Below are 14,253 nucleotides of genomic sequence, written 5' to 3' on the forward strand. Positions count from 1 at the left end.
AATTCATATATGAATTTGAATTCCCAAAACTTCCAACTCTAGAGTCATATGTTTTAAAATAACAATATAAAATCATGTTGGGTGGAAATCAAGGCATATACTGAATGATCATGGGGTCTATTAGTATTTATTGGTTGCAGCTGCTAAACTGAACTGGAACATAACCTATTTGATCACTGGGCATCTTCCTGATTACATTCACCACCAGAATCAATTTTGCCACTGTACATATTCTTTAGATGGCCAAAATCATCAGTTTCCCATCAAAGATAAAACTTGGGGCCAAGGCTTGTCCTTTGGTAGTGGTTGATGAGGGAGAAAACACTTTTTTTAAAAAAAAAAAACACCCCCTTTTTATGAGCTTCATCAAATGATTACTAGTGTTTTAATTGTATGTATATTTCACATTGCGCCTTTAGTATCTTATATCTTTAAAAGGTATCCCTTTTGGAGACTGGGTTCCCCCTGCTTCTACTCCCTGGCTACCTTTCTGTTACTATGCCAATGTTTACTAGCTCCCACAGGTACCTAAACCTTGCTTTCCACAAAATTTATTGAACACTTTCTGTGAGGAAGCACGAAATGGGGTATGTAATTCCCTGTGTGTGTGTGTCCTTCTATCTTCACTAAAAGGTTTTAGTTCTATCTTGCTTGATCAAAGACCTTTACATCAAAGTGAAAAGAAGAAAGAATAGGACAGAAGTTTAGATCTACTTTAATTTTCCACCAGATTCCCTCCACTGAGTGAAGAGTTCAGCTGCCTTCTGTATGCAAGGACGGTGGTTGAGGTCACAGGCCAGCTTCAAGAAAGTCGAGCGAAGCATCCTGTCCCAAACAGAGCCCTCGTCACTCCAGCTTTGCGTGTCAATCACTGGCTTAAAATACCGGAGAAGGTAATGCTGCAGAAAACACGAGGTAGTTTACAGAAAGGCTAAATTTAGTTCTTAACCCAGTTCTTACTCACCCATCTAAATGGATTAACTCTAAAGTTTCTACATGAGTCTTTCCCCAAATACAGAAATACTTCATATTTCTTTTCTCTTTTTCTGGTCCCCACCCACCACACTTAAGAAACAGAGTTTTTGCATCAAAAATACGATTTAATTTCCTATCTGAGGGGAATATCAATTGATATCAGATAAAATCATCTTTAGAGATGCTGTGCTCATGATCCTGGGATTTAGCTCTAAGGATTGGTGCTCACAAAGAACAAGAGGCATGGGCCGGCCGGTGGCGCACTGCTACAGTGCGCCGCTTGGGAGCGTGGCGGGGCTCCCGCTGAGGGTTCGGATCCCACATATAGTCCGGCCGCTCACTGGCTGAGCGAGGTGTGGGCCCGACACCGAGGGTTGCGATCTCGTTGCCGGCGGCGCTCCCGCTGAGGGTTCGGATCCCACATATAGTCCGGCCGCTCACTGGCTGAGCGAGGTGTGGGCCCGAAACCGAGGGTTGCGATCTCGTTGCCGTCCCGGTCGGTACGGGCGGGACACTGAGGGTTGCGATCAGTTGCCGGACACGAAAAAAGACAAAAAGGAAAAAAAAAAAAAAAGAACAAGAGGCATCGAGCAGTAGGTACTGTAGTGCTGGCTGTGCTGTCAGCCAGTCTCCTCAGCTTCTCCGAGATTTAACCTCAAGAAGTTCACACAAAACAGACCGAGCCTCATTGATCCTCCAGATACATTTACTTAATTAATTTTCTGAAAGTAACACAAACCTTGAGGTTGTCAGAGACATCTGAAATATTCCTTCTGTCCATCAGGTGATAAAACATTTCTAAGTAAGTCAGACCTTTGAGAAGTGCAGGGCTGCTTGTCTCATGTTGGAGATAGCGAGTCAGGTCGAGGGCTTTGTCCAGGGTCAACCGTCCTGCACTGAGGTATAAAAGAAATGTTGGTGGTTTGTGCATGTCTCACCATTCTCAATATTCTTAATATTCAAACAAATATGAAATAGAGAGCCATACGGAAGTAGTTCATTATAACCAGACCATTTGGTTTAAATTCTAGCTTTGCCACTGACTGTGATCTTGGACAAATTATCTAACCTCTCTGGACCTCAGTTGCCTTCCCTATATAATGAGGATAATAATAGTATCTTCCTCACAGTCTTGTTTTAAGGATTAAATAAGTTAACTAACATTTCTTTAAAAAGCACTTAGAATAATCCTAGCATGTAGTAAGAGATTAATAAGTGAAATATATATTAGCTGATATTAACATTTAGTGCCAAACAATATCAAAGTTTTTGCATATCGTATCATTTTCTAATTGTTTCATGTGTGGATTTGACATATTCCTCCAAGTACATTTGAGTTTTGAAGACAGATGCCATGTCTTTTCTTGATGTTTGTCCTTAGTCCTACCAAAGAAGCAGTGATCTTGTGAATAGAAGTAGACAAGTATTTTCATCTTGTTTAGATTCTAAGGTTATATGCATTATCTACATTTTCTTTTTAATGAGAAGACCAAACAACAGAACTATTATTCTGAGTACCAAAATGCTCAGGTATCTTTTGTAGAGGAAATAAACCATTATAGCCTCACTTGTATAAAGTGGTTCTCATAGGTGTATCTGGGAGGCTGTGTTTACACAGGGTCTATAAGCCTTTCTTGCAAGCATCCAACTCCCAGACTAAGCACAATTATGTGACGTGAAAACAGATTTCAGAGCCAAGGATGTCTGTTGAATTTTTTATTAACAATGCCCTACCTCTTTTGAGTCTTTAAAATTTTTAATTCTTATCTAAAAAGAGGGAACTGAAACTGGAAGGAAGTAAAAAGAAAAAGAACCCATTGAGTTATGCCTTTACTATTCTAGATCATAACCATATCTTACTTTAAAACAGACTTAAGGAGATTTTTCCAAAAATTTCATCTGAAGACAGAGGGCTGAACCATATGTTTCATAATTCTGTGCTCTGCTGTATTTTTTAAGAAACAATTCCACAAAATGTCACTACTCCTTCCCACATGTAGGTATTATAATACACGGAGCAGTTGATATCTTAGTATGAGCAACAGGAGAAAATGGTATTCTACAGTCACAATTTAAAAAAGAATGTTTAACGTATTAGAAACTACTTTATATTAAGCCTGTTTTTCTTTTCAGCCTGGCCTAATTGATTTCTTACAAAAATCAATGTCTTTATTAGAAATCTTTACTTTCACAATTGCCTACTTTATTTTAAAATTTGTATTTATATTTATTTTTGTGGGGTACAGTGTACTGTTTCAATACATGCATACAGTGCACAATGATTCACTTAAGGTAGATAGCATAGTTTCGTACCTGTTAGTCCACCGCTTCTCTACCTTCTCCACCCTCTCCTTAACATTTATTCGTAAGGGACCCCTTTTCTTTTTATACAGTTACCATATTGTTTAATAAAAATCCAGGTTCCTATCACCTGCCCTATGCTTCAATCAATGCATAGAAAGTTATCTGAATGTTTGTTTAGCTTAAAGAATAAACACACATAAAAGCATATACTTCAGCTCAATAGCAAAAATCTACATTTACTTATTTGTATATAATTTCAGCTAGATGGTACCTTTGTGAAATAAAACCATATTCCTGAAGAGCCAATTTGGGGTTCCTTTTAAAAATGGGGGAATAAGAAAAACAAATACAGCTTTTCTGTAAGAAATTAAAGTTGTCATTTTAATTCTACTGAACTCAGTCAAAGCCCGTCTTTAAATTACATTTAGAAAGTATGAAAACCTAACTAAAATAAATATCAATTCCTGGGTCTAACTCTGTCTCCAAACTAAATGTGATCACTAGTTCTTTCCTTTAACTCCTAAATATATGTTTCATAAAGCAGGGAGGGAGGGGTATATGAGTATAATACTGAGGGAGAATAGCAAGTAAAAATATTTAAGACCTATTATGAGAGTTTTAAATTGTTTTCTTATTTAATTACTTTTATAATAAAAGTAATAAAACAAGCTATAATATAAATGGAAATTAGAGAAGGGGGAAGACACAATTTTACTTCCCTATACATTCACTAATAGCATTTTGGAATAATTCCTTTGGGCTTTTGTTTCCTTTTTTCACTTATATTTCTCCTATGTAGTTGCAAACATAATAGTACACAAATTTACATTCTACTTTTTTCAACTTCACATTATTTGAAATACTTTTCTATGATGTCACCTACTCTTCCTATTCAACACATGATGTTTTAAACACATGATGTTAACAGCTGATATTTATCAAGAAGGGACTGCTATCCTCAAAACAACTCTGCATCTTAGATATTATTATTATTACTAGAGTTTGAAAGACTAGAAAATTTAGGCTTCAAAATGTTGAATAACTTGTCCAAGCTCAAACAATTAATAAGTGAAGAGGTAGTACTTAAACTCTGCTGTTTTAATTCAAAACTCATACTCAACTTCACTAATTTGTCTACCTAGTGAAGAAAAGATTGTTTTTCCACTGATGCATCAGTAATTGTATGGCCCCTCCTGATAAATTTAGACTACCCATAAATTTATAGGCTAGAAACAGCAAAAACACTTTCCAACTACTTGGAAGATTGGATTTCATTTGCTGAGTTGTCAGTATTCATCATTTTTCCTATTCTTAAATTTTTAATCTACCTTCTCTGCAGTGTGTTCAAAGCTTCTTTGAACAGATAAACCTTCTTCAGCTAACAATAGCCAACTTCTTAGCTAGCCTATTATGCATCTGCTCATATGTAGGAAGGTGGTTTTCCTAATCTTGGCTTCCAACGTGCTATCCCACCATGATGTTCCTGAGACCTACACGGCTTGTCCTCTCTAATTCTAACTAAGGAATTCTGTTGTAGTAAGAAGCATTGCCTGAGAGATGTCCTGCTGGTTACTTTCACTCAATTTGACCTAAATAAGCACCTGAAAGGAAGTAATATGTCACACTGCATAAAGTGAGTACACTGCAATAATTCTCAGAATAGAAAAAGCTTACAATGCCCAATACTTCACCTGATTCTCAATTTTTTTCCCCATTGGCGATCTTGTGACCTGATTTATTCTACATATTACTCTGTTGATGATAAATGGAAAAGGAAAGAAAATACTTTGTCTTTCCAGGAAAGTCTGAAGAGAAATAAATATAAACAACCAATTCTTACTTCATTTTCCCACCAATTTCATATTGATTTCTCAATGTAAGTAAAGTAGTGAACAGATTGTGTACTAGGCTAATAACTTATTTAAAATCATAAAGATTAAGACTACATTTACACTTTTTGGTTAAGAGATTACACAGATATTTGCTACAACAGCTACTAGCATAAATAGATTTCAAATCTGGGGTCAAAAGCTCAAATCCCTAGAAAGTCTAGCGTAAGTGAGTGAAACAAGCCTTGTGTGCCACTCAGGGCTTTGGTGCATAGGAGACTGCAGACTGATCTAAAGGGGAACCAGCCCATTGCACCCTCCTCTACAGTTGTCCTGTGAGAATGAAGGCCCATGGTTGCCTCATCTCATTTTTTAAAAAGGTTCCAGAAGTCAGGATTTTTATATGAAATTCTCCGCATTTAAAAATGTTGGATTAAATTTATAAACACTGTGTGGTCAAAATACCTTATAACTACGTAGGTTTGGGCCTAGTGGCAAGTGTTTGACCTTTATTCAGATCCATATCATATGAATGATCAATACTGAACATTTGATTTTGAAATCTAGCATATCTGGTTCTGGATCAGTTATTTCTGTGAAATCAGATAAAATGTGGTATTACCTAACCAGCTGAAATGCATCATGAATCAGACCTATTCTGTCCTTAGGTCTGAGAAGAGTGTGGTTCTGGTTCAGCTGTGCAATGAGTTGGTCCCATCCATTCCCCTCATAGTGGACGATGTAGTAGCCATTCGTGTCCACATTGAATTTCACCCAGCTGGTCTTTTCAGGCAAATCCAGAGTATCTAAGAGGAGAAAATTGGCATAGGCATTTCATTATCAACGTACACATCAGAAACATCTCCAAAACTATTAATTTTAATACTATTACTAATAAATCAATGGGAAGACAAAGTTTTGGAAGAGTCATGATAATATTGATTTTCATAGACAGACAGGGGTTACTCTTGGGGAAGATGTTCTACTCAACTAATAAATAAGTTAATTCATAGGAATAGAACTGCTGAACTTGTTCTCAAAATAGTCTATGCAGGTCTAAGAGGCATGCAGTGGCCCAGTGAGCCAGCTGATGAGCATAACTAAAATTTGGCTTAATTTACTGTTGCCCTTGTTTCAAGGTTTAGTTACTCGTCATTAAAATATGTATATATAAATAGGTGATCCATTTGTCTAATCCTTATTTCAATGAAAAGAGGACTCCAGGTTGAACATGACTTCATGATGGAAAACCTCTCAAATTTTAGTGTAGTATTTAGAGGAAAATTAAAATTATTTTATGTATTCTTAATATGGTATACATTATACTCAGTGGTAAAATTATAATATTCTCTCAACCACTCTGTGAGGCCTAGCCCTTATGCAAAATAAGATGAGAAAATTGAAGCTCAGGAGGAGTTGAGAAATTTTCTTAAGGTCACACATCTAATAAGTGACAGAGTGAGGATTTGAAGCCAGGACCAATTAATTCCAAAGTGTATGCTTTTTCCCATTAAACATTTTTGCCTCATATATAAACCATAAAAATGAATTAGTAGGTATAAAAGGACATCAGACAGGATTCAATCATTTCTTCATACAAATACAAACCTATCCTTAAATGTTAAAAGCACAAGAGAATTTCCCACTGACTGAAAAATTCAGACTTTCTAGGTGACGAGTTCTTTTAGTTAGCAATATATGAATAAATGAGAACTTCTCCCAAACATCAATATTTTATTCTAAGATTTACTAATAGTATCTTTCCTCCAAGTAGCTCAAAAGATGTTTAATTTCAGCATTGAAATTAATTAGCCTGTTTGGTTAATTAATTCATTACCTGTCTTTGATTTTAGAATGTGTCTGTAAGTTGCATTAGAGGAGCTTGTGGAGTAGGTCAATGGGATATGCCACTGGTACCTATGTTAGAAAGTAAAAATGGTTACAGACTGAATGAATGGTCATTTCAAATTTCACAATATCAGACTCAGATAGGTTGTAAAAGGCAGCTAAGTACTCATCCTTCACACTATAAGTGGCCTTATAAATGTTATGGGCTAGGGAGAGGAGGCAGGGTAAGATGGTGGACTAGAGGTGCTCATCACAGAAAGGGACCAGAGCAAGGAAGAAACAGCTACGTATGGGGGATTGTGTCAGTGGGAGAGCATGGGAGGACAGAGGGGACCCTGGTGAGGATCCTGTGGAGCATGACAACCAAGGATGGTGGTATAGAGGAGAAAAAGGCACACAGCTTCAGCTGCCTGTGCACCTTCCAAACCAGGGTTGGCCAGGAGGAATTCTCCCTTGCCGCGGAAAGAATCTTTCTGCTGTGAGTACTTCCCAGTGGTAACTCTCCTTCTGCTCCTACCCCAGCCTGCTGCCACCACCATCACTTCAGTTGCCTATGCCATTGTCTAGTCCCAGAGCTGAGCCCACCCCCCAAGAGTTCATCTGCACAGAGCACCTCACCAGGAGGTTCATAGCTCCAGTGATGCAGCTGCTTGTGCAACTCCAGCTTTTCAGCCCCATGCATGGCTCCAGACTTTCAGCTCCCTGAATAGCTCCAGCCTTCTAAACAACTATGCAGCCCCAGCTGCCCATGTGACCCCAACCTCTGGCCACCAGCCCAGCCCTACACACCCTCTTGGGCACAGCCATCCAGCCACACATGTGGCCCCATCCACCTGTGTGGGCTCAGTCATCTAGCTGCCCTTGCAGCCCCAACCACTTGGCCACCCATGTGGCTCCACCCACCCATGTGACCCCAACTGCCCAGCAGCCCATGTGCCCCACCCTCCCATGTGGGCCTTGCCTTCTGGCCTCCTGTGAAGTCCCACCCACCCACTTAGGCCCAGCCATGCAGCTTCCTGCACAGCCCCAGACACCCCTGCTGCCCCAATGGCCCCTGCCCACCTGCATAAGCCCAGCCATGTGTGCATCCCCAGATACAGATGTAGCTGCTGGCAACCCCTGGAAATACTGAGTCTACCCAGAACTACTGAGTCTGCCTGAAACAACTGAGTCTACCTGGAACTACTGAAACTACTGAGTCTACCCAGAACCAAAACTAAAACACCCCATTAAATGGGAAATACATAACAAATCTGTGGGGGAGAGTCTGTCTCCTCAAAAGCCACCACAGAATACAGAAGAAGCAACCACTAGATGACTAGTCATCAACATAGACATACTAGAAATATGAAAAAAATAAGAAAATATGACACCACCAAAAGAACACTATAATTCTTAAATACCAGACCTCATACAACAAGAAACCCTTGATATGTCTGAAAGGGGATTCCAAGTAACAATCTTAAAAAAACTCAGTGAGACATAAGAAGACTCAGCTAGACAACACAACGAAATGAGAAAATCAATCCAGGACATGAAGGAGGAAATTTACAGAGATAAACACTATAAAAAAGAATGTAGGAGAACTTCTTGAACTGAAAGATTCATTCAACGAAACAAAAACTACAATTGGGAGTGTAAGCAGCAGGCTAGAGCAAGGGAAGGAAAGAATTTCTGATCTTAAAGACAGTCTTTTCAAAATAACCCAAGCAACAATAAAAAAAGAGAAATGAATCCAAAAAAATGAAGAAAATCTAAGGCAGCTGGCAGACCACCTTAAATGTACAAACATCCAAATCATGGGAGTTCAGGAAGGGGAGGTAAAAGGAAAAGGCATTGAAAATATATTCAATGAAATAATAGAAGAAAACTTCCCAGTTACTGATAGAGACATGAAATTCCAGATCCAAGAGGCTCAAGGATCTCCAACAGATTCAATCCAAAAAGGTCCTCTCTGAGACATATTGTAATCAAACTGTCAAAAGTCAAAGACAAAGAGAGAATCCTAAAAACAGCAACAGAAAAGCATCAGGTCACCTGTATGGTAGTCCACATTAGACTAACAGCAGACTTCATAGCAGAAACCCTATAGGCCAGAAGAGAATGGGATAATATATTCAAGGTACTAAAAGAAAAAAAACTGTCAGCCAAGAATACTATACCCAGCAAGGCTATCCTTCAGAAAGAAAGAGGAAATGGTATATTTCCCAGACACCCAACAGCTGTGGTAGTTTACCACCACACGACCAGCTCTAGAAGAAATCCTTAAGGGAGTCCTGCAACTGCAACCCCCAAAACAATAATCATCACCATGAATACACAAGAACCAACAAACACCACCAGTAGAGCAGAAATGCAAATGAGAAAGAGAAAGACTTACCGTTGCACCTCAAGAAACCAATGAACACTGAAGACAAACAATAACAGGGAAAAAAAGGAACAAATATATTTAAGTTAACCCTAAAAAAATGAATTAAATGTCAGGAGTGAGACAATACCTTTCAATAGCAACACTAAATGTAAAAGAATTAAATTCCCCTCTCAAAATACACATTCTAGCTGATTGATTAAAACACTAGATCCAACTATCTGCTGTCTACAAGAGACTCACCTCATCTGTAAAGACACACACAGATAGTGAAGGGATGGACAAAGATATACTATGCAAATGGAATCAAAAACAAGCAGGAATAGCTATTCCTATATGGGATAAAATAGTCATTAAACCAAAAACCATAAAAGAGACAAAGAAGACCATTATGTAATGATAAAGCGGTCTATCCAGCAAGAAGACATAACAATCATAAATATATATGTACCCAACACCAGAGTACCCAGATATATAAAGCAAACACTATTAGACTTAAAGAAAGAAAGAAACTCCAATACAATAATAGTTGTGGACCTGAACACCCCTCTCTCAACATTAAAGGACTATTTAGGCAACAAATCAACAGAGAAACACGGGATTTAAACCACACTGTAGACCAATAGGACTTGCCAGATATCTACAGAACACTTTATCCAACAACTGCAGAATATACATTCTTCTTATCAGCACATGGGACATTCTCCAGGATAGACCACATGTTAGGTCACACATCAAGTCTCAACAAGTTTTAAACAGTTAAATCAGTCCCAGTATCTTTTCAGACCACAATGGATTAAAACTAGAAATCAATAAGAGGCAAAACTCCAGAAATAATACAAACACATGGAAATTAGACAACATGCTCCTGAATGATGTATGGGTCCAAGGAGAAATTAAGCAGGAAATCAAAAAATTTCTTGAGACTAATCAAAATAAAGACACATCATACCAAAACCTTGAGATACTGCAAAAGCAGTACTAAGAGAGAAGTTTATTGCCATAAATGCTTATATCAAAAGAATAGAAAGATTTCAAATAAATGACCTAATGCTACACCTTAAAGAACTAGAAAATCTAATCCCAAAACTAGTAGACAAAAAGAAATAATTAAGATAATTAAGAAACAGAGACCCCGAAATGATACAAAAGATCAATGAAACAAAAAGTTGGTTTTTCGAGGAGATAAACAAAATAGACAAATCATTAGCTAGGCTAACAAAAAAAAGAACAGAGAAAATCCAAATGACAAAAATCAGAAATGAAGAAGGAGACATTACAGCTGATAACACAGAAATACAAAGAATCATTAGAAACTATTACAAACTATACACCAACAAATTTGAAAACTTGGAGAAATGGATAAATTTCTGGACACATACAAACTACCAAGACTAAACCAAGAAGACACAGAAAACCTGAACAGACCAATAACAAGCAACCAGTTTGAAGCAATAATCAGCAGTTTCCCAAGGAAGAAAAGCCTAGGACCAGATAGCTTTACTGGTGAATTTTACCAAACATTTAAAGAGGAATTAGTAAAAATTCTCTTCAAACTATTCCAAAAAATTGAAACAGAAGCCGGTCTCCTAAACTCATTCTATGAGGCCAGCATCACCCTGATGCCAAATCTGGACAAAGATACAAGAAAAGAAAACTGCAGGCCAATATCTTTGAGGAACATAGCTCCAAAAATCCTCAATAAAATATTAGCAAACAGAATACAGCAACACATCAAAAAAATTATACACCACTATCAAGTTGTATTCATCCCAGGGATGCAAGGATGGTTCAACATATGCAAGTAAATGAATGTGATACACCACATCGACCAAATCAAGGACAAAAAAAAATCATATGATTATCTCCATAGATGCAGCAAAAGTATTTGACGAAACTCAGCATCCTTTATGATAAAGATTCTCAGCAAATTAAGTATAGAAGGATAGTGCCTCAACACAATAAAAGCCATATATGACAAACCCACCACCAATATCATCCTGAATGGGGAAAGGCTAAAAGTAAAAGCTTCCCCATTAAGAATGAGAACAAGACAAGGATGCCCACTTTCGCCACCCCACTATTTAATATAGTATTGGAAGTACTAACTAGAGCAATCAGGCAAGAGAAAGACAAAAAGGGCATATCGATTAGAAAAGACAAAGTCAAATGACATGATCCTATAGAGAAACTTAAAGATGCTACCAAAAAACCCTTAGAGCTGATAATTTCAGTAAAGTTGCAGGATACAAAATCAACATGCAAAAATCAGTAGTATTTTTATACTCCAACAAAAAGCAGCAGAAAAAGAAATCAAGAAAGCTAACCCATTTACAATAGTCACACACACACACACACACACACAAAAAAAAAAAAAAAACCCAAAGAAAACAAAACACTAGGAATCAATTTAACCAATGAGGTGAAAAATCTCTGCAATGAGAACTACAAATCACTGTTGAAAGAAATTAAAGAAGACACGAAAAGATGGAAAAATATTCCATGCTCTTGGATTGGAAGAATTAACATTGTGAAAATGTCCACATTACCCAAAGCAATCTACAGGTTCAGTGCAATCCCCATCAAAATACCTATGACATTCTTCACAGAAATAGAAAAAACAATCCTAACATTCATATGGAAAACAAAAGACTTCAAATAGTTAAAGCAATCCTGAGCAAAAAAATAAAGCCAGAGGCATAACACTACCTATTTCAAATTATACTACAAAACTGTATAAAATCAGACACTCAGACCAGTGGAACAGAATGGAGAATCAAGAAATCAACCTACACACTTATAGCCAACTGGTCTTTGACAAAGGCACCAAGGACACACATTGTGGAAAAGGCTGCCTCTTTAATAAATGGTGCTGGGAAAACTGGACACCCACATGTAGAAGAATGATACTAGACTTGTACCTCTTACCATATACCAAAACCAACTGAAGATGGATTAAAGACTTAAATATAAGACCTGAAACTGTAAAAATACTAAAAGAAAACAAAGATGAAACACTTCAGGAAGCAGGACTGGGCAAAGACTTTATGAATATGACCCCAAAAGCACAGGCAAAAAAAAGGAAAAATGAACAAATGGGCTTATATTAAACTAAAAAGCTTCTGCACAGCAAAAGAAACAATTAACAGAGAGAAACAACAACCTACAGAGTGGGAGGAAATATTTGCAAACTATGCATCCGACAAAGGATTAATATCTAGAATATATAAGGAACTCAAACATCTTAACAGTAAAAAAAACCCAAATAACCCAATTAAAAAAATGGGCATGGGGCCGGCCCGGTGGCGCACTGCGCTAGTGCGCCGCTTGGGAAGTGCGACGGCGCTCCCGCCGAGGGTTCGGATCCCACATACGGACCGGTTCCCGCTCACTGGCTGAGCGAGGCGCGGGGGCAACACCGAGGGTTGCGATCCCGTTGCCGGTCCCGGTCCGGTACGGGGGCGACACTGAGGGTTGTGATCCGTTGCCAGACACAGAAAAAGACAAAAAAAAAAAAAAAAAAAAAAATGGGCAAATGAGCTGAGAATGAATTTCTCAAAGGAAGGTATACAAATAGCCAACAGGCATATTTAAAAATGTTCAGTATCACTCAGCACCAGGGAAATGCAAATCAAAATCACACTGAGATATCATCTCATCCCAGTTAGACCGGCAAATATCAAAAAGACAGAGGATAACAAATGCTAGCAAGGATGAGGAACCCTACTACACTGTTGGTGGGACAGTAAAGTGGTGTGGCCATTATATGAAACCGTATGGAGATTCCACAAACAACTACATGTAGAACTGCCATCGACACGTAGATCCAGCAATCCCACTGCTGTGTGTATACCCAAAGGAATGGAAATTGTCATTTTGAAAGGATAACTGCAATCCTATATTTATCCCAGCTCTATTTATAATAGCCAAGAGTTGGAACCAACAACCTAAATGTCCACTGTTGGATGTCTGAATAAGGAAACTGTGGTATATTTATACAATGGAATAGTACTCTGCCATAAAAAAGACTGACATTCTGCCATTGACAGCAACATGGATAAACTTAGAGAAAATTTTAAGTGAAATAAGCCAGGTACAGAAAGAGAAATACCGCATGTCCTCACTCATAAGTTGGATCTAAAAATAAATAAATAAATAATAAATTTTTTTAAAAAGAAAGAAAAATACAACAATCACAATACTACATTGTGCTTTCAGAAGGAAAGAACAGAAATGAGGTTACCATAGGGGAGAAAGGGGGAGAGGGAGGGCCACAAAACATGGTAACATTGTACCATATTGAACATACTAATTATCCTGATTTGAGCATCACATATTGCACACAGGAATTGATATGCAACTCTGTACCCCACAGACGTGTACAATCAATTATGTTTCAATAAAAAAAATGTATAGGCTAAGACTAGCATATCCTTGAGTATGCAAAACTTTCTTCCAAGATGAATATAAACAGCAATACACATCAAGTTGAACTCTGCCACAAATACCTGTCATTTGCTGTTAAAATTTCATACCATAACAAGTTCTGCTGTTTGTGAGAGAAAAAAAATCCAATCCTCTTTTCCTGTTTCCAAATCTCTGACAACCTGATGTTGCTTCAAATAACAAAACCAAAGCTATAGGGAAAGGCTTAAGAGATAAAGAACTCACTCCAGTATGATATTTTACTTATGCTTTTGTTCAACAGAACTACTCACATCCAACTTCCTAAATGCTGAATGACTATAACTAAGTAGTTAACAATGCTTCAGCGTAGGATTTGCAGGAGAGCTAAACCTAGAGAGCAGAAAAGCAGAATGGATTGGAGGAAAGGTTTCAGTTACTTTTCAATGGCCCTACTATAGTAAATAACAGAAATTGGCTACATTTTTTTCTAACTTCCTAGCAGCTTCTAGAATTCATCTCCTG

General features: G+C 37.8%; 1 protein-coding gene across 2 annotated transcripts in view; it reads right to left on the bottom strand.

Moving 5' to 3' along the window:
* Window positions 1-14,253, bottom strand: part of ERAP2 (endoplasmic reticulum aminopeptidase 2) — a 45,559-nt gene that overhangs the window by 6,623 nt on the left and 24,683 nt on the right. For both annotated transcript variants that reach the window (XM_008569133.1, XM_008569134.1), the window contains 4 exons: window positions 6,946-7,025; window positions 5,731-5,914; window positions 1,715-1,871; window positions 715-899 (listed from right to left, as the gene is read on the bottom strand). In XM_008569133.1, the coding sequence (XP_008567355.1) occupies window positions 715-899; window positions 1,715-1,871; window positions 5,731-5,914; window positions 6,946-7,025 (606 nt within the window). The remainder of the gene's footprint in view (window positions 1-714; window positions 900-1,714; window positions 1,872-5,730; window positions 5,915-6,945; window positions 7,026-14,253) is intronic.

Source organism: Galeopterus variegatus, unplaced genomic scaffold (genome assembly GCF_000696425.1).
Source record: "Galeopterus variegatus unplaced genomic scaffold, G_variegatus-3.0.2 Scaffold467, whole genome shotgun sequence".
Lineage (NCBI taxonomy): Eukaryota > Metazoa > Chordata > Mammalia > Dermoptera > Cynocephalidae > Galeopterus > Galeopterus variegatus.